Source organism: Coenobita brevimanus, chromosome 8, assembly GCF_032717465.1.
Source record: "Coenobita brevimanus isolate Jiangsu-jjx chromosome 8, ASM3271746v2, whole genome shotgun sequence".
NCBI lineage: Eukaryota > Metazoa > Arthropoda > Malacostraca > Decapoda > Coenobitidae > Coenobita > Coenobita brevimanus.
In genome coordinates this window covers 33,872,038-33,899,284 of record NC_136961.1, presented here as the reverse complement: position 1 = coordinate 33,899,284, position 27,247 = coordinate 33,872,038, and the positions used below count along the sequence as shown (strand labels likewise).

The window sequence follows — 27,247 nt, the reverse complement described above, 5'->3', positions numbered from 1 at the left end:
GCCATTTGATACTGCACAAGGTGTTGACCCTGAGCCTTTGGCATCAGAGATACCTGGCCCTAGTGATTTTTCTGCTCATGATACTGGTGATGAAGTGCAACGTGAGTTAGCCAGAATTAAGCTGAGGGAACTGGAGGTGCAAGCCAAAATGAGAGAACAAGAATGGAATGCCAAAATGAAGGAAATAGAATTACAGGCTCAAATGAGACAAAAGGAAATAGAATTACAGGCTCAAATGAGACAAAAGGAAATGGATCACGAATACAGACTGAAGCACCCTGATAGTTTACCTAGAGCTAGTAGTTCATCTGCCAAGGAATCTTTTGATGTTGCTAGGAACATTAAGCTAGTACTCCCTTTAATGAGCAAGATGTCACCAAGTATTTCCATATGTTTGAAAAGGTGGCAGGTCGTCTCTCGTGGCCAGAAGACTTTTGGACAGTACCGTACTGCTGCAGAGTGTTATGAAAGGAAAGGGTCAAGAGGCTTATATTTCTTTATCTGTTGATCAAAATGCTAACTATGATTGTTTAAAAGATGACATTCTCAAAGCATATGAACTCGTGCCAGAGGCATATAGGCTTAAATTTAGATCCACCTTTAAACAGAGAGATCAGACTCATGTGGAATATGCTGGAGTACTCACAGACTTATTTGATCAATGGTTGCATTCTAAGAAAGCTGATGATTTCTGTAAACTTAAAGAATTAATGATCTTGGAGAACTTCACTGGTAAGATAGAGAGGGATGTGGCTACATATCTAGTGGAGAAATATTTAGATACCCTAGCTGAGGCTGCTGTTGTAGCAGATAACTTTAGTATAATTCATAAGCATGAATGTAAGCCTAAGTTATTTGTTAAGGGTAGGAGAGTGAACCAACCAGTTTTTGTGAATCCTTCTTCTGGTAAAGGCAAGTTAATGTCAAGTGATACTAATGGGAACACCGTAACCCTAAAGCATGTTAGTTCTACGAAAGTAAGTGAGGACAGTGATGCCAGAGGGTCAAGAAAAAGTGTCAGGTTTTGACAGTCTTGCCAGAAAACGGGGCACTTAGAGGATTGGTGCTGGAAAAAACGAGGGAATAGTGCCTCTGTAAAACCTATTACTTTGGTAAACTCTTGGGGATCTCTTGACACCAATAGAGAGCAGCCACCCACAGATATTGTTAGCGGTAGTCAGACAACCCCAGCAGGTGCATATTGTTGAGAAGGCCAGAGTGGAGCCATCAGTGGTGGATAGACAGACTCATGTAGAGCCTCTGTTAGACACTAGTAAGACTGAAGCAGTGCAGCTGTGAGGTCCAGGTGAGAGTGGTAATAAGATTCAATCAGTGTCTTCCCCCAAGCAGTACTCAAAGTGACTCCTCCCCAGGTCATTTATTTGCTAACTTTATTTCTAAGGGGTTAGTTTCAGTTGATGGAAAAGGTGGTAAGGAAGTCACTATACTTAGAGACACAGGAGCTTCACAGTCACTAATGTTGAAGGGGATTGTTGATGTAGCTGACCCTAATGAATGTGTCTTGTTACAGGGTATGTCTGAGTTTGTATCTGTTCCCCTAGTTGAGGTGAAGCTCCAGTCAGAGTTAGTTACTGATTCAATGCGTGTGGGTGTTGTTGACCAGCTTCCTGTACAAGGGGTCACTTTGCTTTTGGGTAATGACCTGGCGGGAGGACAGGTGAGTGCTGTTCCCTGCATGTCAAAAACTCCCTTGAGGGAGGATAGGACTAAAGATGTTGGAAGATACATGGCCTAAATTGTTTCCCGCATGTGCTGTAACTAGAGCTATGATGGCAAAAGCCAGCCATGAGAACGTTGACGGTAATGGCACTGGCAATGCCGATGATGATATTGGGCTTAGTGATACTTTTTTTGCCCAGTTAAATGACTCAGAGGTTGATGATTCTCCCCAGACTGATGCAAGTGTAAAGTTAGCTGAAATGGAAAGATCTGATCCAGAGATTGCCACTTTAATTGACTCAGCAGTTAGGGATCATGAATGTGAATCTGAGCTGACTGAGTGTTATTATTTAAGGCCAAATAACGTGGTAATGAGAAGATGGAGACCTCCTAGTGTTGCTCATGATAACGAGTGGGAGACTGTACAAATGGTGGTGGGTCCAAGTCCCTGTAGGGGAAAAATTATGTCCATTGCTCATGACTCTTCTTTACCAGATCACTTAGGGGTGAGGAAGACTCTCTCCCGCATCTGGCAGCATTTTTACTGGCCTCGAATCCGTCGAGATGTCTCCCGGTTCTGTAGGTCATGTCACACCTGTCAGCTAGTCGGTAAGAGCAATAAGCCCATCCCTGCGGCTCCTTTGATTCCTCTACCTGTATTTGAGGCCCCATTCACTAGAGTCCTTGTGGACATTGTTGGCCCTTTGCCTAAGACCTCTTCAGGCCACCAGTACATCCCCACAATGTTAGACATGGCCACTAGATATCCTTAAGCCATTCCCTTGAGAAATATTTCAGCTAAATTGGTTGTAAAGGAGATGCTAACCTTCTTTACCCGTTTTGGTCTCCTTAAGGAAGTGCAGTCGGATCATGGCAGTAATTTTAATTCCAAACTGTTCAGACAAACCCTTAAGGAGTTAGGAATCTCACAGATCACTTCCTCAGTATATCTCCTCAGAGTCTGGGTGCATTAGAGAGTATGCTCAGAAAACTATGTGTTGATGAAAAGGAATGGGACAAGTGTTTGCCTTTCCTACTTTTTGCAACCAGAGAGGCACCGAGTGAGTCCTTGGGCTACTCCCCATTTCAGTTAATCTTTGGCCATGAAGTAAGAGGTCCTCTTAAACTCCTCAAAGAACAATGAATCAAGGATGATGACCAAATTAACTTGCTAGACTACGTGTCAAAATTTAAAGAAATATTGGCCTATAGTATGGAAGTCGCCAGGGCACACTTGGAGTCCTCTCAGGAGAAGATGAAGAGGTGGTATGACCACTCTAAGAAAGTTAGGCACAGAGTGTTTCACCCAGGCGATCAAGTTCTTGTCTTGCTTCCCATTCATGGTCAGCCTCTGCAGGCAAGTTTTGCAGGCCCTTATCTAGTGGAAAAGAGGGTAGGTGAAGTAAATTATGTCATTTTAACCCCAGACCGGAGGAAGGAAGGAAGATTGTGCCATATCACTATGTTGAAGGAGTACCACAGGTGAGACATGGACCCCCCTAGTGCTGCATGCGTGGTGTCGGCTGTTGAGTTGGTGGAGGATGAGGGCTGCCCTTTGACTTTGGACCACATGACCAGTTGGAGAGAAAACCAGGAGGCTTGGAGTACACTGACTGATAAACTCTCCAACTTGACTGCAGAGTGGTGTGCTGAGCTTGTTGCCCTGCTCAGGAAGTTCCCTGATGTCTTCCGGGACACCCCAGGACGGACGAAAGTGGCACAGCACGCTGTGGATTTTGGAGATGCCAGCCCTGTATAGCAGTCCCCCTATGGGCTAGTCCTCAGAAGCAGACCATCATTCAAGAGGAGCTGAACTACATGTTGCAGCAGGGGTTAATCAAGTCCTGTCGAAGTAAGTGGTGCTCCTCGGTCATTGTGGTTCCAATACCCGATGGGTCACATCACTTTTGTATTGATTATTGTAAAGTCAACTCCCTTACCAAGACTGATACTTACCCACTTCCTAGAGTAGATGATTGTGTGGAGACGATAGGCAGTGCTAAGTTTATCACAAAATTAGATTTGATGAAGGGATAGTGGCAAGTCCCACTCACAGCAAGGGCCCAAGAAATTTCCTGTTTTGTGGTCGGTGGCAGGACTTATAAACGTAAGGTCATGCCCTATGGTATGGAAAATGCTCCTGCCACCTTCCAAAGGCTGATGAATGATCTCACCAAGGATGTTGAGAATTGTGTTTCTTACATTGATGATGTTATTTTTAACAACATCTGGGAACAACACTTGAGCCAACTAGATGCCTTGCTTCAGAGACTGTCCTCTGCTAATTTAGTGCTTAATTTAGCTAAATGTGAATTTGAGAGGGCTTGAGTGCAGTACCTAGGTTATGTGGTCGGTTTAGGCCAAGTGGGTCCACCTGATGTTAAAGTTCAGGCCACAGTCATTTCCCCCAAACCCAAAAATAAGTGAGAGTTGCAACGATTCTTGGGCATGGTAGGGTGCTACAGACGTTTTACCCTGAACGTCTCTGATCTTGTTGCTCCCCTCACTGATTTGTTAACCCTTCCACCGCGGGCATGTTTCCCAATGTTTTGCGTGTCCCGCGGGGTTATTTGGGCTCCGACAGACTCTCAAAAAGTATTTGCCAAAAATCAGTTATTAGTCCTAGAATATTAAAATTATATATGCTTATGGCACATACCTTCAGCTTTCTCCTGGGATGTTGTTGAGCCTGCGTCGATTACCGTAGGACTTGTGGAGACCTCTGAAGTTGGGTAACGAAGTCTCCACTTTACACTTCCCGACAACCCGTAATATGATTACCACAGCCAGATATTAACACTATAAACACTACTCTATGATTATCAAGTAGTTTGGGATCCATACTCCAAAAAAAAACCACTGTGAAAGCAATGAAAATTACGAGCGCGAATAACCTTCCCACTTGCGCCAGTTCGCTGTTGGTATTCTGTTATTTATTATTCATAAAACCTCTTACACTTTATGTTTCTATTACTATATAACACTTATATATATATCTGGAGTCTTTATCCATAAGTTTCCTTCAGTAGTATTAGTTTATTGTCACTGAAGTCATTCAATGTTCATTCAGTAAAATACGTAGAGAGCCACGGATTCACTTTTACTGGTATAACATCAAGGATTTGTACTCATATTCTTATATTACTAATTACTTACATTTCTATTGTATTTTCAATATTTACACTTCTATTTTACTTACACTATGTTATTCACTGTCACTTTCAATATGATAAAACTATATTACACTGTTCAGTCATATGTACTGTACATCCATTGCTTTCACTTGCTATTTACACATTATTTACACATTATTTTCACATTACTTTCCTTTCCCACTTGCACTTTTAGAACTGCTTCTGGCTGTGGTAATCAAAGAAGCAGGTAACACAGAGAGGAACCTGGCACTCAGCGCACTGCCAAGAGGTGCGTTTGTGCTCAGGTGTGCGTCGGGTGGTATGTACACACACCTGGCACCTGCGGATTGCAGCCTTCCTCTTGCCTGTGGCAGGAATTTGCACCAGTCTGTGCCGATCTATGTAAGACTTCTGCTCAAGTCTGTTGGGAAGTGTTACTGGATGGCGCATTGGAGTTGCTGCCGTCACCCTATCATATCTTTCCAGCAGCTGCTGAACACAAGTCCTGGTGAACAACCTCAGGGAGAAGGACTTGGGTGGCTTGACCTTCATCTTATACAGGATGAAGGCGTTCAGCATCGTCATGTCTATGAGATGCAGAAAAACTTTCCTGTACCACCTAGTATTCTTCCTGAGGCAGTCGATCTCTCCAATCATCATGTCGGACTTGTCCACCAGCCGCATGTTGATATTGTAGTCTAACACAGCATCAGGTTTCCTCACAGGTTCGCCTGTCCTACGGTCGACCTTCCCACTGTCTGTCATTTCCCCCTTATGTACAGTGGTGAGCATGTGTACGACCCTCTTATCATGCCACCGTATTACCAGCATCTTCTCAGACTTGCATAGGTGCACATCTCCTCGCTGCGAGGTTCCTGCCTCTGGGAATTTAGGGAAGTGGGCACGATTACTCTTGACAGTGCCGCAGGAGCCGATGCCATGCTCTGAAAGGTATTTGGCAAGTTTCGGTGCTGTATAATAGTTGTCTGTATACAGCACATGATTCCCACCAAAATACCTTTCAAGGAGCACTTTCACTACACAGCCTGAGAAGCCGGGGGGGGGGGTTATCCAGATCGACAGTGCTGGCTGAATAAATGACGAAGTCAACGATGTACCCCGTCTTACAGTCGCACAGTACAAAGAACTTAATTCCAAAGTGATGGCGTTTGCTTGGAATGTACTGCACAAACCTAAGACGTCCTCTGAACAAAACCAAGGATTCATCAATGACAACCTTCTGAAAGGGGTGGAAGAATGTCATAAACTTATCCTTCATTCTGCTCAGAATCTCCCGGATCTTCCAGAGTGGGTCGGTTTGGGAAGGTACATCGTTGTCGGCAAAGTGCAGGTTTCCCATGATGTTCCAGAAGCGATCCCTGGCCATGTACTTATTGAAGGTGGGTGAGGGTAGTAAGGGGTCCATGGACCAGTATTCTTCCAACTCATGCTTCTTTGAGTGTGGCATGAGAAGCATGAGGGCGAAGAACACATGCAGCTCCTGCACTTCCAGCATGTACCACTGTTGCATCTTGGCTGCACCTGTACCACTTGCAGCACGTTGTGATTCATACCTGTTGGTCTCATCGCATGTGTGCTGCATGACTTCGTCATCTAGGAAGGCCAAAAGGAAGTCCACAGACTCAGCATCCTCGTCAAGAGTGAAGGCAGGCTGTACTCCTGAGGAACTCTCGTCAAAATCTAGATGTTCTGGGACAAAATCTGACCCTTCCGTCCACGCAAAGGAGTCCAGGATTCCCTGTCATGGCGGTGTAGGGTGGGTGAGGGTGGTGGGTGGCTGTGAGGCAGATTTACCATGTTCAAGGTCACTCGCACTGACCCTGGGTTGCCGTACAGCACTAGCAGCCCTTACTCTACTAGCAACTCTACTTTTACGGGTCAGGGATTTACCTTTTCCTCTATGGCCTGCCTTCACTGTTGATGCTGGTGGTGACTCCGACGACGAAGTCTCCGGAGATAATTCAGCAGAAGAAGAGGAAGAAATGAGTGAACTGGGGCTTGGGGAACGGGGAGGTGAATCAACTCGTGACTCATGGCGGGCTGGGTCATGTGGGGCCATTGTTCCAGGGCTAACACGCTGCCTTTTCACTCCCTTCCCAAATTCCTTCCCTTGCTGCACTAACGGCTCCTTTCCCTTGGAGCTAGGGATAACTTTGGACACTGAAGCACTCGTACTAGTACTTTCTGGCACGATTTCCTCACCTGGCTCATCACACGAATCCCCTGATGGGTCAAAATCACTATCCATCATCACCATTGATAATTCCGCTAGTTCACGTTCCACTGCAGAGTCACTTAGTTCTTTCCTGCTTCCCTCATGAGTTTTTCTGGGTGTAGAGGTCACGGGGCCCTTTGCAATGGGTACAGAAGTGGCAGAAATGGCGGGGCGCGAGTGCGACATGCTTTGACCACAGCGGAGGACAAGGAACTAAATGCCACAGCTTATCTAAGAAGGCAAGGGTTGACAGTGACAATGGGGCTGACAGCTGCTAACTTACATGCTAATAAATTATTGGTAGAAAATCTCGGCAATACATAAAGAAATAGGTAGTTCCAGGTGAATGTAAATGTCACTTAGGCTTCTCCCTTCCTTTCTGATATATATTTTTATTACAGAAATAGATTACAAGGCATAATTCAAAGGGGAAATTATCGTGGTAATGTAGTGAATGAATGCATGTGAGGTGTTGTCAGGTGATAATTAGCCAATTCCTGGTGTATACCGCTATCACTTACCTTATTTTTTTTTGGTATATATTATTTTGTATAAGTATAGGGCATAGGGCTTATTTCAATGAATGAAATCTGTGGAAAAATCCGGGGGAGATTTGCTTAGCGCAGCGCGGCCGGGGAGGTGAGAGGACAGGGTAATGGAGGGGAGGTAGGGAGGGGAGCCAGGAATGGGGGAAAATAGCTACAATGTCAACAATGGATGGGAGTATAGATGAGATTTGGAGTGCTGACTAGTGTTGGACATTGGCAGTACTGATAGATGATACTAGCCACCACTTGAAAGCCCGGGATAGTTCAAAATAACACAGAATCACAAAAGTGACGCCCTGCGGTATGATCCATTGCGCCCGAGCGTCACGGAAGTGATGCCCCGCAGTTAAGGGGTTAAGAAAAGGAGTCAAGTATGAGTGGAAGCCAGAATGTGAGGAAGCCTATTCTAAAGTCAAAGCCATCCTGTCAAGTCACCCAGTGCTTCAAGCTCCCAATTTTGATAAACCCTTTAAATTAACTGTTCATGCCAGTGGCCTAGGGGCCAATGCAGTTTTGCTTCAGGATAATGATGAAGGCTGAGATGCCTGTATGCTATTTTAGCAAAAAGTTCAATAAGGCCCAGAGAAGTTATTCATCTACTGAGAAAGAACTCCTTGCACTCATACTTGCCCTTCAACACTACTCTGTGTATGTTTGTCCAGGGTCAGGTGATGTTGTAGTTTACATTGATCACCCTCTGGAAATTTTGTCCCGATTTAAGGACAAAAATTTTAGATTGACCCGCTGGGCCCTATTTTTGCAAGCTTACTCCCTCGATGTAAGACATGTAAGAGGTGTTAGTAATGTTTTAACAGATTACCTGTCCAGAACTTGATTGTACAATATCCAGAAATTTCCCCTTGGGAAATTTCTTCTCTCAGGAAGGGAGGTGTCACTGGCATAGTTATCCCAGTAGCAACTGGGTGAAATAGAAGATATGATAATGAAGGGAGAGGGAAGCAAGCCGTTAAGGACATTAAATCTTTTCTTTTATCAGTTTTGCTGCCTGTAAAGGGTGACCCTTGTCCCCAGCTGTGTTTACTTAGTGGTCAACTTTTACCTTCTCATATCAGATGTTTTTCTCACAAATTACCCAGAAGATTCCTCTTGTCCTTGAAATACTGGGTGTGACATAATGTGGGAGGAGCACGGTAGGGATATTTGCCAATTAGAAGCCTAAATGGCACTTTCGTCATGTTCTTGATGGCATGCAATTGGTTCTGTGTGGAGTGTATGAGGCCCTCATTGGTAGCAGGTGCTTCTATTCTTTCTGTATGAACGGAGATTATTTTTAAGACAGCCTAGTGGTTAATTAGCTGAGAAAGGCAGAGTAAGTCTCCTTTATAAGGTCGAGGAAAATGTGAAGAGACATATTTTTGTCTCATTTTGTACAGACACACATTTTGTCTCATTTTTTATACGTACATTTTTGTACACATTTGTACACATTTACTGTCATGTTACACTTTTATCACAGTGTGTTGCACTTTTCCTCAACACTACTCAATCAGTGACTTTAATTACAAAACACACTATTTGTGTACCATTTCCCATTTTTGGTTCACTCCTCCATTTACACTAGTGTGTGATTTATATCTGTATTTAACCTTCGAAGTCTCCACGTTTCCTCGATCTTTGTGAGTACTTAGCTTCCACTGAGTGTATTCGGGTTTGGTAAGAAAAAACTTGTTTAATGTTTGTATTCTGGGGCCCATATGGATCCTCCCTTTTGTAAAACGAATCCTGGTTTCTTTTTTGGTTGTGTATGTTATAGTATACAGTAAAGTTAAGTTAGTTTTCTTGCAAACATTATCTTATCCCTTTTGGTGCTTAATTAAGGGTTAAGAGTGCACCGTAATATACACCCCCATAACACTCTATACATATATATATATAAATATATATATATATATATATATATATATATATATATTGCTAGGTCGGGGCGCTCACTATCCACTCACTCGATGTAGTGCTGCTCTCGGGTGTCTGCCCTTTCCTCTCCTCAATACTTCTTTCCTTCCATCCTCTTCTGTCTTTCTTTCCTTCATTCTTTCCTCTTCCTTCTGTCTACAGGTGACTTTACACTCCCTCTTCTGTCTTTCTTCCCTTTATTCTTTCCTCTTTCTTCTGCCTGTGGGTGACTCTACACTGCGTGACAAGCCAAATGGTTTCCTGTACACCAGGAAACCATTTACTATGCTGGGTTGTAACCATATAAACAAAATTTGGCGCCTGGTGGTTTAATTGGTAATTACGGCGCTCCAATCAGATTGAGCCGGTGAAAGTTTATATCAAAGGGATGGCTGGGGTTTATTGCTCATTTAATGCCACTCAGGGATGAGTGAGGCGGGTAACACTCATCTTAAATGTCAGGACTAACTTGCCTAGCCCCGGGCTCCTTCGCTCTTCATGGGGCAAAGTAGGATTAGATGATGAAGTATATATATATATATATATATATATATATATATATATATATATATATATATATATATATATATATATTGTTACGGAACAGAGAAAGATAATGTACACTTAAGTGAGAATGCTAAAAATCACTACTGTCCCGTAAAGTTCCAGGTTCAAAACAAAAGAGTTAGGTAAAATTACAAGTTAAAGTTTAATGCTTAAACTAACAACAAAACATTCAGGACTCATAAGGATAATGTAATGGCAAAAACAGGTTAAATATATGGTTAACTGCAATAGCCTCTATTAACACGAAATTAGAAAGAGTAAATTTATCTAAGTCAGCCCTGATAAAATGAGATACCAGATAATACTCAGTGAATGCCAGATAAATTATTACAGATACAAACTATTATCAAAAATGACTGACACAAAGAACCCCACATGAATTACAAAAACTTCACTAGGCCTACAAATTAAACTTATGCTATACAGTACAAGAAAAAATGCAACAACAGTTATACTCAAATTACACACAGCTGCTAGATGGTTGGAGACTTCTTGAGCACTCACAATAATAATATCTGTACAGGGGAGGACAGAGATGTGAACAAAATGAGGAGCAGATCTAAGTGGCAATGATGCAGAGACTGAGCTCATTATATAGGGGCCAGGAGAGCTTGATACAACTTGTAATAAGGACGCGCAAATGAAGCCATGGGGACAAAGAGATGACAATCCCGCTCTGGACAACAGAGAGAACGACTTACTCTACTATAACGGTAGAAGGGGGGGACTGAGGCAGAACACGCTCGTGATCAAACATGCAGCATACTGTGCGTTAAAATTACACAAAGGATGATGAAATCATAGGCTATGTAACACCTCCCCACAAAGAAAAAGAAATTTATAAAGGAAATTTCTTATTACTCTAAAACAATCTGTCTAAAGTCTAGATAAGCAATCGGCAATAACATTTTCTTTCCCCTTGACATGTTGTATGTCTAATGAATACTCCTGAAGAAGTAGACTCCATCTTGTCAATCTCTGATTTTTATCTTTAAACTTACTAAGGAATTTCAGTGGGTTATGATCGGTATAAATGACTATGGGGTCAAAACCAGAACACAAATAAAATGAAAAATGCTGTAAACCCAAAATCAAGGCCAAAAGCTCTTTCTCAATAGTTGAGTAGTTCTTTTGAGGTGGAGTGAACTTCTTACTGTAATAAGATACAGGATGTTCAATACCCTGATCATCCTCTTGCAGCAAAACAGCCCCAGCTCCTGTATCACTTGCATCAACAGCCATCTTAAAAGGCTTAGCAAAATTTGGAGTAGCGAGCACTGGCTGACTTAATAGAATAGCTTTAAGTTTGTTGAAAGAGGATTCACAGTTATCGGTCCAGACAAATTCAACTCCCCCCTTCAGCAGGTCTGTAAGTGGTGATACAAGAATAGAAAAGTTAAGAACAAATCTCCTGTAATAACCTACCATTCCCAAAAATCTTTGTAGCTCTTTCCTACTTTTAGGTCTGGGAAGATCACTTATAACCTGAACCTTAGCTCCTGGTGGTGCAACATGTCCATCACCAATCACATACCCAAGGTACTGAACTTTAGCTTGACCAAACTCACACTTTGATAAATTAGCTACAAGATTAGCATGAACTAAACGGTCAAGAAATTTACTGACATGGCATAGGTGATCTTTCCAGTTGTCACTGAAGATTAATACATCATCAATATAAACAACACACCCTGCCAAACCCTCTGTTACAACATTCATGAGCTTCTGAAATGTGGCTGGTGCATTCTTCATACCATACGGCATTACAGAACATGCAAAAGCCTTTCCTAGTGTTACAAAACATGAGATCTCCCTAGCACGCTCAGTCATAGGTACTTGCCAGTCTCCCTTTAACAAATCAAACTTACTTATGTACCTGGCCTTTCCGATCTTGTCTATGCAATCTTCCACACGAGGGAGAGGGTAAGTGTCTGTTTTAGTTATCTGATTAACACGTCTGTAGTCAATGCAAAGCCGCTGTGACCCACCTGGCTTAGGGACCAGAGTGACAGGAGAACTCCACTCGCTCTGACAGGGCTCAATCATCTTGTGGTCCAACAGGTAGCCAAGCTCCTTCTGGATGAGAGGAACTTTCACTGGGTTCACACGGTAAGGAGGCAATTTAATTGGCTTTGCGTCTCCAACATCGACATCATGCATCAACACAGTGGTTCTTCCTGGAGTGGCACGGAACACTTGCGGGTACTCCTGCAGTAATGCCGAAAACTCCTGCCTTTCCTTGGGAGGTAGATGAGAAAGCTTAGTCTGGAGATCATTCATGATATCAGGATTCTTCCCCAAACTATCACTCAGGCTCATACTGCATGGGAGAACTTCACTTGTAGACTCGGGTGGAACAGCTACAGTGCAGACTGGATTATTTTCGTCCCGCCTGTGATATAACTTTAGCATGTTGATGTGACATAGTTGCTTGCTCTTTCTACGATCTGGTGTGGCGATGACATAGCTGACATCACTGAGTCTCTTCTCCACGAAATAAGGGCCACTAAACTTGGCTTGAAGAGGTTGCCCATGAACTGGTAGCAGAATCAAAACCTGATCTCCTGGCTGAAAGTGGCGTAACCTGGACTTCTTGTCATACCAAGTCTTCATCTTCTCCTGAGCAGCTCCTAAATTCTCTCTCGCCAGCTGTAAAGCAGTGGACAGCCGTTCTTTGAACTTCATCACATACTCCAGCAGGTTGACGTCATCTTCCTCCGACAGCCAGCATTCCTTGAGTAACTTAAGGGGTCCTCTTACTTCATGGCCAAACAGTAGTTCAAAAGGTGAGAAACCCAGTGATTCATTTGGAGATTCTCTTGCAGCAAACAAAACGAATGGAAGACCTTTATCCCAGTCTTTCTGATGTTCCAAACAGTATTTCTTGAGCATCGATTTGAGTGTTTGATGATATCTCTCCAACGCTCCTTGGGTCTGGGGATGGTAAGCTGAAGACGTGATCTGGGTGATGCCCAACTCTTTCAGAGACTGCTTGAAAACGTTTGACATGAAATTACTTCCCCGGTCTGACTGTACCTCCTTAGGCAGACCAAACTTTGTGAAGAACCCCAGCATTTCCTTAACCACGTTCTGTGCTGAGATGTTTCTAAGTGGAATGGCTTCAGGATAACGAGTAGCCATGTCAATCATGGTCAACACATAAGAAAATCCTGAAGAAGTCTTAGGAAGAGGGCCCACAATATCCACCAACACACGGGTGAAAGGCGCCTCAAAAGGAGGAATGGGAACTAGAGGTGCAACCTTTTCGGTCTGATTACACTTCCCCACAACTTGACAGGTGTGACAAGACTTACAATACCAGGAAACATCCCTGAAGATACCTGGCCAGTAGAAGTGTTTCAAAATGCGTGCCACAGTCTTCCTCACTCCAAGGTGTCCTGCCAAACTGGAATCATGAGCCACTCGAATGATATCCTGCCTACAAACACGAGGGATGACAACTTGATGTACAACCTCCCATTCACAGTCGGCTGATGCTGTTGGGGGTCTCCACTTCCTCATAAGTACTCCTGACTTTACATAATAACAAGTAGAAGCACCGGCTGACTCTTCTTCACTGTAAGCAGAGTTAGCTAGACCTTTCAACTCAGGGTCAGCAACCTGCAACTCAACCAACTCTTGACGAGACAAATTATCAACACTACGGGGTACTGCCTCATCTGGTGAGTGGTCCAAATTAGCAAGAAAAGTGTCAGCTAGGATAACATCATCATCATCATTATCCTCTAAATCACCAGTAACTTTAGACTTAGCCCTAGTGACAGCACATGCAGGGAACACATCAGGGACATCACAATCCTGGGATGCAGCCACTGGCTCACTAGACAACTGAGGAGCTGGACACACTTGACTTCCACCAATATCATTTCCAAGTAAGAAAGTTACACCTGACATTGGGAGTGTCTCAACCAACCCAACCATAACAGAACCATTAACAAAACCAGACTCTAAATTCACTTTGCACAGAGGAACAGAGAAGTAATTATTTCCTACACCTTGTAAGATTACAGTTTCATCAGAGGAATTAACATTAGAGCCTAGAACACTGGTCAGCATAAGGGATTGGCAAGCACCTGTATCACGATATATTTTAACTGATTTCCTGTCATTACTGTCCAGAGGACTGACAAAACCATCAGACAGGAAATTAGCACATGAACTCTTGAGAGTGTCACCCACGTTACTGCTCAAAAGAGGAGCTCCATCATGAGAATTTAAGTTACCCCTCAAAGCAGGTTCAGTTAACTCAGTTAAAGAATTCTGGGAACTCTCAAGAGTGGACACTAGACCAATTGACTGAATATTTAAAGACTCCTTTTTGTTCACATCACGCTGTCTCCTGAAACATCTCTCCGTAGTATGACCAAGCTTACTACAATAAGTACATTTACTTTTCTGAAATCTAGAGGTGAAGCTGGTATTTACTTCCTGAGAAACATCATCTTTATTCTCTTTCCTGTTACCTGTACTCTGAGTAGAGGCAACGTACTTGCTCTCAGCTTTCCCTTTTTCTCTAGAATATCTCTTGTGAGTGAGAACATATTCATCAGCTAAAACTGCAGCATCAGACAAATTATCTATTCTTTTCTCATCAAGATATAGGCTTACATCTTTATAAATACACCTCTTGAAATCCTCCAGCAAAATCACCTGCTTAAATTTACCAAAATCAGAATCCACATTCTTAGAATTTAACCACTGCTCTAACAGATCTTCTTTGATTTTTGCATACTCAACATGGGATTGCTTATCTTGCTTGTAAGTTGTCCTAAATTTTACTCTATAAGCTTCAGGGACAAGCTCATAGGCCTTAAGAATCAAGCTCTTAACTACATCATAATTATCAGACTGATCCTGAGGCAAAGATGCATAAGTTACTTGAGCTTTACCGGTGAGAACAGTTTGAAGGAGTACTGGCCAATACTCCTTAGGCCAATTAAAACCTGTAGCTACCCTCTCAAACAACTGAAAATACTTTGTTAAATCAGATTCATTAAAAGGAGGGACAAGTTTAACATTTTTAGCCACATCAAAATCATCAGAGCTAGATGATCCAGTTCCACCTTGTTTCATGCGATACTCATGGTCTGCCTGAATCCTAGCAAGTTCAACTTGTGCATGTATCTGTGCCTCCTGAATCCGAGCCTGAGATTCCGCCTCCTTAGCCTGAGACTCAGCCTGCTTAGCATTTGCCTGAAATTCAGCTTCTTTAGCACGAGCCTCCTGCAGAGCTAGCTGTAACTTAGCTAATTCAATCTGCGTTTGCTCATTTGGAGGAGTTACATTAAACAAGCTTTTATTAATCATGCCAACAATTTGATCTTTAGAATGATGAGAGTGAACTGCAATTCCCAATTGTTGAGCAACAAGCTTAAGTTCATTCTTTGTTCTGTTTGCTATATCACACACTGTTTGCACATTTGACAAAAAATCTTTGGCTTCATCAAGTGTAGAAATAGTAGCCATCATGAATATATCACAGTCACAAAATATCAAACAATATCCTTATGATAATATCCTGAATATCCTGATATGAGGTCGCCAAATTTATGTTACGGAACAGAGAAAGATAATGTACACTTAAGTGAGAATGCTAAAAATCACTACTGTCCCGTAAAGTTCCAGGTTCAAAACAAAAGAGTTAGGTAAAATTACAAGTTAAAGTTTAATGCTTAAACTAACAACAAAACATTCAGGACTCATAAGGATAATGTAATGGCAAAAACAGGTTAAATATATGGTTAACTGCAATAGCCTCTATTAACACGAAATTAGAAAGAGTAAATTTATCTAAGTCAGCCCTGATAAAATGAGATACCAGATAATACTCAGTGAATGCCAGATAAATTATTACAGATACAAACTATTATCAAAAATGACTGACACAAAGAACCCCACATGAATTACAAAAACTTCACTAGGCCTACAAATTAAACTTATGCTATACAGTACAAGAAAAAATGCAACAACAGTTATACTCAAATTACACACAGCTGCTAGATGGTTGGAGACTTCTTGAGCACTCACAATAATAATATCTGTACAGGGGAGGACAGAGATGTGAACAAAATGAGGAGCAGATCTAAGTGGCAATGATGCAGAGACTGAGCTCATTATATAGGGGCCAGGAGAGCTTGATACAACTTGTAATAAGGACGCGCAAATGAAGCCATGGGGACAAAGAGATGACAATCCCGCTCTGGACAACAGAGAGAACGACTTACTCTACTATAACGGTAGAAGGGGGGACTGAGGCAGAACCCGCTCGAGATCACACAAGCACCACACTGTGCGTTAAAATAACACAAACGATGAATAAACCAGAGTCTATGTAACAATATATATATATATATATATATATATATATATATATATATATATATATATATATATATATATATATATATATATATATATTATGCACCCAATGTTCAGTCTTTATTTATACATCAAATTAGTCTTATTTTAGCTGACATTGTTACGAGTACCTCTTACAAATTTTATCACCATTTCCGTATGTGCATGTGAGCCTTCCATTTGTACAAATGATGGTAGTGTGAAGACTAGACAAAAGATAAACGTCAATATGTCATTGTGCTTAGGTTTGAGATATACATTTCCGTTACAGTACATTCTAAGTGCATATTATGTAAAGGGACATTTTCGTGTTGTGACGTTCTGAATTGCAACCAGTTTAGAAGCAATGTTTAGAACAATTAGCTGAGGGTTTATTTAGCTGATGAAGAAGTTGCACTGTGTGACTGTGGTGGTGATGAGCGATGATCCAGCCTTCCTCGCCGCCTTTGCTGAATCCTCCTTCAAGAGCCACCTCCTGCTGGTCCAGACAGCGAAGCTGCTCGCCTTCACTCGCCTGCCTCTTCACCGCCTCCACACCCTCCACCATCTTCACAAGACCCTATCACGTACAAACTCACTCATCTCCGTCGTCAATGCCAACTCAACTGAATTCCGGTAATTTTCGTCAACCAAAAACATCATCTTCATAACAATTTTATCATATTTGTCTGTCATTATATACCTATTATGAATATTATTATAACTACTACTACTATACTCAGTTACTTTTTTTTTTATCGAGGCGAAGATGCACTTGACAGATTGGTGATAACTGGCTGAATGCAACATTACTTCATACTGTCTTTATTATTAACTGACAACATATATCTGAGAAGGAAATTTGGGATAGTAAATGTTATTCGGACATGTTGCATTCAGCCAATAGTCACCAACCTATCAAGTGCATCTTCGCCTCAGTAAGAAAAACTGAGTATAGTAATACTACTACTAGTACTACTATTACTACTACTACTACTACAATAGTAGATGCTAGATCGCATTAAGAGAAGAACCTTGAAATGGCTTGGCCATGTGGAGAAATCTGTGTGTGTGTGTGTGTGTGTGTGTGTGTGTGTGTGTGTGTGTGTGTGTGTGTGTGTGTGTGTGTTCTTACCTAACTGTTCCTACCTAATTGTATCTTTACAGAAATGAGTGAAGCTCGTACAGTCCTGTGTCTTAAACCATTTTCATCATACATCTCCTTAAATTTATGAACTGTTTTGGCACATAATATTTCATTCGGTAGTGTATTCCACTGATTAATTGCCCTGTTTGGTAAACTAAATTTCCTTACGTCTTTATTGCCTCTCTTTTTGTGCAGTATTTTGCAGTGTCCTCTTGCTGATGCGTTCCCATAGGTTATATATTCATTTATGTCTATTTTCTCCTTCCCTGTGTATGTGTGTGTGTGTGTGTGTGTGTGTTCTTACCTAATTGTATCTTTACAGGAATGAGTCAAGCTCGTACTGTCCCGTGTCTTAAACCATATTTATCGTACATATCCTTAAATTTGAGAATTGTTTTGGCACACACTATTTCATTCGGTAGTGCATTCCATTGATCAATTGCTCTGTTTGGGAAACTGAATTTCCTTACGTCTTTATCACCTCTCTTCTTATGCAGTTTTTTGCAGGGTCCTCTTGCTGAGGCTTCTCCATATGTTAAGTAATCATTTATGTCTATTTTCTCCTTCCCTGATATGCACTTATATAGCATTATCATGTCACCTCTTTTCCTTCTTTCCTGTAGTGTTGGTAGATTCAGTTTATTTAGTCTTTCTTCGTAGCTTCGGTCCCTTAAGCTTGGTTTCCATCTTGTAGCGGCCCTTTGAACTTTTTCAATCTTGTCTATGTGTTTTTTGAGATGAGGACTCCAGACTACTGATGCATATTCTAGGGTTGGTCTAATGAATGATGTTATTATCCTTCTTAGCATGTCTTCATTTATGTATGTGAATGCTATTCTCATATTTGCAAGCAGTGTATACATGTTCCATACCTTCTCGCTGATGTGGTCAGCCGGAGATAGTCTGTTATTGATAATCACACCTAGGTCTTTCTCTCTTTCTGATGTGTATAGGGTTTTATTTCCTAACTTATAATCCCAATTAGGTCTTTTTCCACATTTACCAAACTTGATTACATGACACTTGTCCACATTGAATTCCATTTACCATGTACTACTCCATTCATGAAGTTTATTTAATTCTTCTTGTAGCTCTTTACAAGAGTCTGTGTTAGTAATTCTCCTTTGTATTTTTGCATCATCTGCAAACATATTCAGATAGCTCTCATTTCCAGTGTTACTGTTTATATCATTTATATACACTAAAAACATGATTGGTGCCAGCACTGAACCCTGTGGTACTCCACTAGTCACTTCTTTCCATGATGAGTAGTTTCCTCTTAGTACTGTTCTCATTTCTCCTTTTATGGGAAAGTCTTGCATCCAACAAAACAGTTTGCCTCGAATTCCTCCTTGATGGTAGTTTCCATAAAAGTCTTTGGTGTGGTACTGTGTCAAAAGCTTTCTTGAAATCTAAATAGATACTGTCCACCCATCCTTCTCTTTCCTGTATTGTGTTTGTTACTCTGTCATAGTAGTTCAACAGATTAGTAACACATGATTTTCCTTTTCTGAAACCAAACTGTCTTTCTCTTATCATACTGTGTTCTTCTAGATGATTTACCCAAGGTTTCTTTTAAGCTTTTCTAATACCTTGCTTACAACACTGGTCAGTGATACTGGTCGGTAGTTGAGTGGATTTTGTCTATTTTCTTTCTTGAATAAGGGGACAATATTTGCTTTTTTTTTTGTTTTTCCAAATATCAGGTAGTTTACCTTGACTCAAAGATTTCTTGAAAATTAAAAATAATGGTTTACTTAACTCCTTTGCACATTCTCGTAGTACCCAACATGAAATTTCATCAGGACCACTTGCTTTTCCTCTGTCTAATCTACTTAACTCCTCCTGTATTACTTTTTCTGCTATTTGTATATTAGGTAGTATGTGTGGACATGCATGTTTCACATAGTCCCTCTTAAAATTTTTTTCTTCTGTAAAAACTAATTGGAAATTCTTATTTAGTGCTTCACAAATATCTTTCTCTTGTGTATAAGTGATTCCCTCGTCCGTAATTGATTGTATTATATCTTTTACTTTGGTTTTGCTTCTGATGTAGCTGTAAAACAGCTTTGGTTGATCACTACTTTTATTTATTATATCCTCCTCAAACTGTTTGTGGGCTTCCCTCCTTATTCTTGTATAATCGTTTCTTGCCTGTTTGTAATTATTATACGCCCTTTCACTATTGTGTCTTCTGTATTTATTCCACAACAAATCTCTTCTTTCTTTTGATTTTTTACATTCTGTATTGAACCATTTCTGTATTTTCTTATCTGCTTCTCTGTGCTGTGGGATGTACTTCTGGACTCCTATTTCATAAAATTCACAGAATTTTTTATATACAGCATTTAAATCTTGTCCTCTAAGCTCATTTTCCCAATCAACTTGTAAGAAATACTTCTTTAGGTCTTGATAATTTCCCTTTTTATAGTTTAGGCTCTTTTTGTAACTGTCATTGCTGTTAACTATGTCATATGCTATCCTGAAGTTATAATTTAGTACTGCATGATCGCTTTTGCCGAGTGGAGGGTGATATATAAAATTGTCAATATCATTTTCTTGCCTAGTAAACATTAGATCTAGCACTGAAGGTATATCAAGTCCTCTTTTTCTGGTGGTTTCCCTCACATGTTGCGTTAGGAAAAACTCTTGCACGAGATCCAGGAGCTTTTGGTCCCAACAGCTTTCTTGGCTAATTATATGTAGAGTATTCTAATTTAAAGATAAACACCAACGTTATCAGGAACATCTTTAATAAATTGGTGACGTTTCGACAACTCGTTTGTCATTTTCAAACCTATAGAAAATACAATAAAATCAAAGTAAACACCATGTCTATGATAAAAATACGAAAACTTAAGTAAAAAAACAAAGTAAAACACCATGTCTAATAAAATACAAGTGAAGAATTATTATGATCAGATGAGGAAATAAATTATACATAGCTAACGTTGGTTGGATGCTACTAAGTACAAGGAAAATTTAAACAGAAATACATGTAATAAGACAATACATTAGAAACCTTAAAAACAGAGAAGGGGCGTGGAGCAGTCGTGTGTGCCCAGTGTGGGCTGTAGGTGGTGAGTGAGGAGTGATTCAGCCAGGAGGCGTGTTACCTCGTCACGACAAGCGTGGACAACAGAAAAATCAGATTCGCTTATGGGATGGCCTAAGACATACTTGAGGGTAAAATTTCCAAACTAAACCCTCAAGTATGTCTTAGAACAATTTTCAAACCCAGCAACACCATTGGACAATGGTTCAAACATAAGGACCGAATCCCTGACGCTCTGCAATCCTCTGTTGTCTATAATTATAACTGTAGTCGCTGTAATGCGTCTTATATTGGACAGACAAAGAGACAATTACGAGTAAGAATTGCAGAGCATCGGGGACGGTCATATAGAACCGGTCTACCTATGGCTAAGCCACCTTTCCCTGCCATCCGAAATTGCTGTGAAGCCTTAGGCCATCCCATAAGCGAATCTGATTTTTCTGTTGTCCACGCTTGTCGTGACGAGGTAACACGCCTCCTGGCTGAATCACTCCTCACTCACCACCTACAGCCCACACTGGGCACACACGACTGCTCCACGCCCCTTCTCTGTTTTTAAGGTTTCTAATGTATTGTCTTATTACATGTATTTCTGTTTAAATTTTCCTTGTACTTAGTAGCATCCAACCAACGTTAGCTATGTATAATTTATTTCCTCATCTGATCATAATAATTCTTCACTTGTATTTTATTAGACATGGTGTTTTACTTTGTTTTTTTACTTAAGTTTTCGTATTTTTATCATAGACATGGTGTTTACTTTGATTTTATTGTATTTTCTATAGGTTTGAAAATGACAAACGAGTTGTAGAAACGTCACCAATTTATTAAAGATGTTCCTGATAACGTTGGTGTTTATTTTCATATTGAGACGACGCTTCCCCCATGGTGAATCAATTGCATCTGTATTCCAATTTATATTTGTATTAAAATCCCCATTTAGTATAATTCTTTCCGATTTCTCTTCCATTTTATGTAGTAATGATCTTAAACTCTGAATTGTACTCTCTGCCAGGTCCTCATATTCATCTCTTTCCCATGTGTTTGATCTGGGTGGCATGTACAAATTGGCTACAATTACTTTACTTTCAGATGTGTTGATCTCCACTGCAATCAGTTCTACTTGTGATGGTATATCTAGTTTTATTTCATTGACTTTTATATTTTTCTTAGTTAATATTATAATTCCTCCTCCTTTTTTTAAATTTCTGTCTCTTCTCCATATATTGTATTCCTCTAAGTTTAGTATGTCATTGGGATATCCTTGGTGTTAATTTTGTTTCAGTTAGGCATATTATTTGTGGTTCATTTTCTCAGACATAATCATTCATCTCTAGTAATTTAGATACCATTCCATCCACATTTGAGTACATCAACTCTATCATCTTGTTTATATACTTGTCATGACATGGTTTTACTACCTTCCTCTTTTTTATTCCATCCTGTTTGTGTACCACTTTCGTACCTGCAATCCTATTACTTTGTAAAACAAATTCTTCTTGTCCTCTTCTGATCTTCCCTCATTTTTTGTTTTTGCTTCCTCCCTTTTCTCTTTCAGTAATTCCAGTTCCTCTTGTGTTAGGCATCTTTTTATCCATACATTTTTGAACTCCTCTTTTTCCATAAGATTCTTTGCATTTTTTAGTATCTCTTCCACAGTGTTTACACTCTGGAAAGTCACCTTTAGAGGTCTTGTCCTGCTTTTCTCGTATTTCCCTAACCTTTTGTGTTCCTCATGTCTTTACTACAGATTTCCTCTGATACTTCTTTCAGTAAGCTTATTACATTTGCCATCTCCTTTTTGTCTCTTGTGATCTTGTTCTTTACTTCTTCCTCTTCTATACCAGTGATTACTATAGATTTGTTTATATCTACTGAATCTCTGACTAACTTTGGATTGTTTTGGATTATTCTTTTCACTTCCTGTTTAATGCTTTTTTCCTCCACCCTTGTTTCTAAGTCTTTCTTTACTTTCACCAATTCAGCATACGTGGTTTCCACATCATTTTTGTACCTTTGCACAGCTTCATTCACCTGTGTTATCTTCTTCTCATTATCACTGCTCTGGTCTATAAGACTGCTTACTTGCCTAATTGTCTCTGTGTCATTTTTGAACTCTTCCATAACACTCTCGTGATTGACTACTGTACTTGCCATTTCACTCATTTTCTTCCTAAGTGTACTCAGTTCCACTGTTAGTTCACTGATGGTTGTGTCTTTCTTGTTGGCCTCCCTTCCTAGTTTTTCTCTTTCTTCCTTTTGCAAGTGCATCTGCTTCTTTATTTCATCAATTTCATTTTTGAAAGCCATTTCTAGTTTGTGTACACGTTCAACCAGTCTATTGTGAGTCTCCACTTCAACCAGTTCTTGGTAGAAATCATCATTTTGCTTTCTACCTTTATCCCTTTTCTTTTCCAAATTTGCTTTACTAAAGTATGTATCCATTTTGCAATACTAAAAGTACAGAGTATGTACTTACATTCCCCGTGCTGCTGTAGTCTAAACAAACCTCAGATGACTGAGCGCATTCTTTCGTCTTGGTTCTCTTTTCTGTTTGAACAATTCTTGTTTAAACTTTTTTTTGTTCTTTTAATAATGAAAAATCATTTAGTCTAACCTGGTACAGAGCTTGACTCATACAAAGATACTAATTTAGGTAATGCCACTGGCCGTGTTGGTTCGGTATGCAGCTCCGATGTCGCACGTCTGCCTCGATTGACTCCCTGTGTGTGTGTGTGTGTGTGTGTGTGTGTGTGTGTGTGAGAGAGGTGAAGGGTGGTACGTTAGGGGGAATCAAGAATGAGATGAAGGGATAGAGTAGAGAGATAAATGAGAGGGTGTGACCTGGAGAGAGGGAAACCTGATGGAAGAGTACAGGGTGATATGTAGGCAATTCCTTCGTGGGCATCTCATCGGGATTAAGTCGTCTGGCTATAGATAAATCAACTTATCATCAACCTGATCATTATCATCGTCATCCAGTTATTCACTTAAAAAATGGGGAGTGTACTGTACGATCCAGACACAGGAAAATAAAACACACCAACTGGACAACTACCGACTGCCAAGTGAAATGGGCGACATATCCACTGACGTATGATTCAGACCACTTAAATTCCTTGTCTATATTAATGAATTTATACTAAATCTCTTAATAAGATCACGAGTTATACATTTTATTCCATATATTGTTAAACATAAAAAATGAAAGTAACGCGAATAAAGTGGCTGGGGAATGGCTGGGAGAGGGGGGGATGTGGGAAGAGAGGAAGAAATTAGTTGGACGGAAATTGTGAGAGCAATGAAGAAAGTCAAAATGGGGAAAGCCCCAGGAATTGATGAAGTGTGTGGTGAAATGCTGAAGCAAGCAGGAGAGATAGTAGTAGAATGAATGCGGAAGATGTTCAGATTGGCCTGGGAGGAAGGTAAAGTCCCGGAGGATCGAAAGTCAGATACAATTATTCTCCTGTACAAAGCTAAAGGGGAAAAAGAACTGTGTGGGAATCATAGAGGCATTCGTCTTCTTAGTGTAATAGGAAAAGTACTGGTATATGGTGGGATACTTATTGACAGAGTTTGGGAAATAACAGGAAGCAGTTGGAGAAGAACAGGGATGTTTTAGGAAGGGACGCACTGTGTAGATCAGACATTCATTCTCAGGTCTTTAGTGGAAAAGTTTCTAAAGAAGGGAAGGAAGTTGTGTGGGGCCTTCATGGATTTGGAGAAAGCATATGGCAAGGTGGACAGACAAGAATTGTGGAAATTATTAAGAATATATGGAATAAATGGGAAGTTGTTGAATGCCGTGAAGAGTATGTATTAGGGTGCTAAGGCTGCAGTGTGTGTGGATAGTGAACTGAGTAATGTTTTCTGTTTGAAGGTTGGACTGAAACAGGGATGTGTCATGTCGCCATGGTCGCTCAATTTATTTATGGATGGGGTTATAAAGGGGATACAAGGTAGGATAGTGGATGTTGGAGCGGCCTTAATGAGAGAGGGCAGTGTTTGGGAACTTCCCGTACTGTTGTATGCAGATGATACTGTGTTGTTAAATGAAGACGAAGGAGAGCTGCAAGGCTTAGTGAATGAGCATGAGAGAGTGTGTAAGAAACGGAATCTAAAGGTGAATATAGGGAAGAGTAAAGTTATGGTTATCGAGAGAAATAAAGTCAGTGAATGTTCAGTGAGGTTGGATGAGGAGGAAATGGGAAATGTGAGTGCATGTAAGTACTTGGGTAGTGTGATTAGTAAGGATGGAAGTTTGGAGGGTGAAGTGCTTGAAACAGTACAACAAGGAAGAAAGGTTGCTGATCTTTGAAAGCAGTGATAAGAAACAGGGAAGTGAGCATGGAGGTGAAAAACTTACTGCATGACAGTACTGTGATACCAACTCTAACGTATGGAAGTGAAGCTTGGACCTTGCTGGAGGGACACAAGTCGAGAGTGAGAGCAGTGGAAATGAGTTATTTGAGAGGAGCATGTGGAGTCACATGGAGAGACAGACTGACAAATGAGGAAGTGAAGGAGCGTTGTGGTGTGGATGTGGATGTGATAGGATGCGTTAGGAGAAACACACTGATGTGGTTTGGCCATGTGGAGAGGATGGAGAGCGAGAGACTGACGAGGAAAGCGTATGTGAGATGGAGGCGGGGAGAGTGAGGGGGAGGCCGAGGGAGAGATGGAGGGATGGAGTGGAGAGGTATATGAGAGAGGGGTGTGTGAGCTGGGAGCAGGGCAATGAAATGACGGGAGACAGGGAGACATGGAGGCGGTTTGTTTGTGGCCTTCCCATGTAGGATTAATACGTCCTACAATAGAAAGACAGATGGTCTGATTCTCTAAATGAGAGGCCTCTGGTTGTTAAATGATTAATAAGGTTATATTTTCTCAGGTATTATTGCACTGACCATCATGCTTTTTAGTACTTGCTGCACCGATGTTATTAAAAAATTCTCAAAATTTACGAATGTTACGGTGCTACGACAACACTGGCGCATCTAAATGGGGGTGGGAGGGCAGAGATTGGAAACATCAGCACTTTTGCATCTGACCCATTATTATATGCACATGGCGGACGCAGCAAGAGCATTTATGTGTGTGTGTGTGTGTGTGTGTTTATTAGTCCGTCTTTCTGTGAAAAATATAATCCTGACAATTTTGACAGTATGGAGCAGACTAGGTACGAGAGTTGACAGTCACACAAGAAACTATTTTTTTTTTTTTTTAAGCAAAAAGACAAAGGTCATAGCAAAGTCAGCTTTAAGAGCTTTGGCCAAATGAACACCAAACTACGTGGTTGAGTTGAGGTTATGGCAAGATAATAGTCGAGACAGACGGAGTGAGGCTCATAGTACCTGAGTCACTCGACTCAGATGCCCATTCACTCATTATGGGATGAGGTTTAATGAGTGCATAGGGCAACATGTAGGAAGATAAATGAGGTAATGTGGATGATGAACTGGCCATGTATCCCAGGGTATATTGTGAATAACCCGCCTCTGCGGGTTATGCACCCAGTATGCACTCATTAAACCTTTCATCCCATAATGAGTGAATGGACACCTGAGTGAAGTGAGTCAGGTGCCCACACCTGATTTGAACCATGACGGTATCGCGCTGGCAGCTACACAGTCAGCGATGCTAATCACTCATTCATCGCGGTGACTTTACACCATCTCAGGTTAGGCAAGGATTATCTGTCAACATTCAAAGATGATTTTAGAACATTTCATGTTTAGCAAGATTTTGTGTGTGTGTGTGGGTGTGTGGGTGGGTGGGTGGGTGTGGGTGTGTGGGTGGGTGGATGGGTGTCAATAACTAAAGTCAATGTCACAGGGCAAGAGCAAATGTTCAGCCCAATAAATGATTGTTTATTCGACTGTGACCAAACTTGGTGGTAGTTTCGAGGGCCAGTCTTAGATGAAACATTCGATATTAAAGGTAAAGATCAAATGGGTAAAGCCACCTCAAGTATGATCGGAAATTAATCGAATCCGGTGGAATGACTGAGGTCAGATAAGGTTGAACTTTTCTGCATATTAAAACAATTGAAGGTCACGACCACAAGACTAAGGCAGATGCTTGGCCCTTTGATGAATACTGGAGTATGGCATGGGTGTTGCACTCTGTGAATGCTTCTTCTACTTCTTCTTCTTCATCTTTGCAAGAAGTTGTGGTCTAGTGAGTTAAGGTGACCTAACCGGATGTAGCACATAGGTCTACAACAGAGGGACGGCTGGGGGTCATTGCTCATATATTGTCATGAGGGGAGGAAGCAGCTGGTCACCCTTACCTTACAAGGATATAGTCACTGGAAAGACTGGCTCTGGGCCCCTGCGCTCTTAATGTAACAGAAAGGCTTGTATGACACTACAAAAAACAAGAAGCAGCACTCAGGGAGTGCCAAACCCATGATCAACAATTGCTCAACAGGCCGAACACTGGCTATACTCTATAACCTTAACACCAACTGTTCTCAGGATCGATTATATTCATCCTTGCCTAACGATAAGTTTTTCTACCTGCTTTGGAAGAAACAGATTCAAAACAGACTTGAGTGTACCGTGTGTCCTCGATCTTTAATCTGTTACTCTCAAAATGTCATCCTAG

General features: G+C 41.0%; 1 protein-coding gene across 1 annotated transcript in view; it reads left to right on the top strand.

Annotated features, from left to right (window-relative positions):
- Window positions 1-17,076, top strand: part of LOC145407423 (uncharacterized) — a 583,744-nt gene extending 566,668 nt beyond the window's left edge. Inside the window, exon 4 of the mRNA XM_080278353.1 lies at window positions 16,837-17,076. Within this exon, the coding sequence (XP_080134479.1) occupies window positions 16,837-17,076 (240 nt within the window). The remainder of the gene's footprint in view (window positions 1-16,836) is intronic.
- The last annotated feature ends 10,171 nt before the right edge of the window (window positions 17,077-27,247 follow it).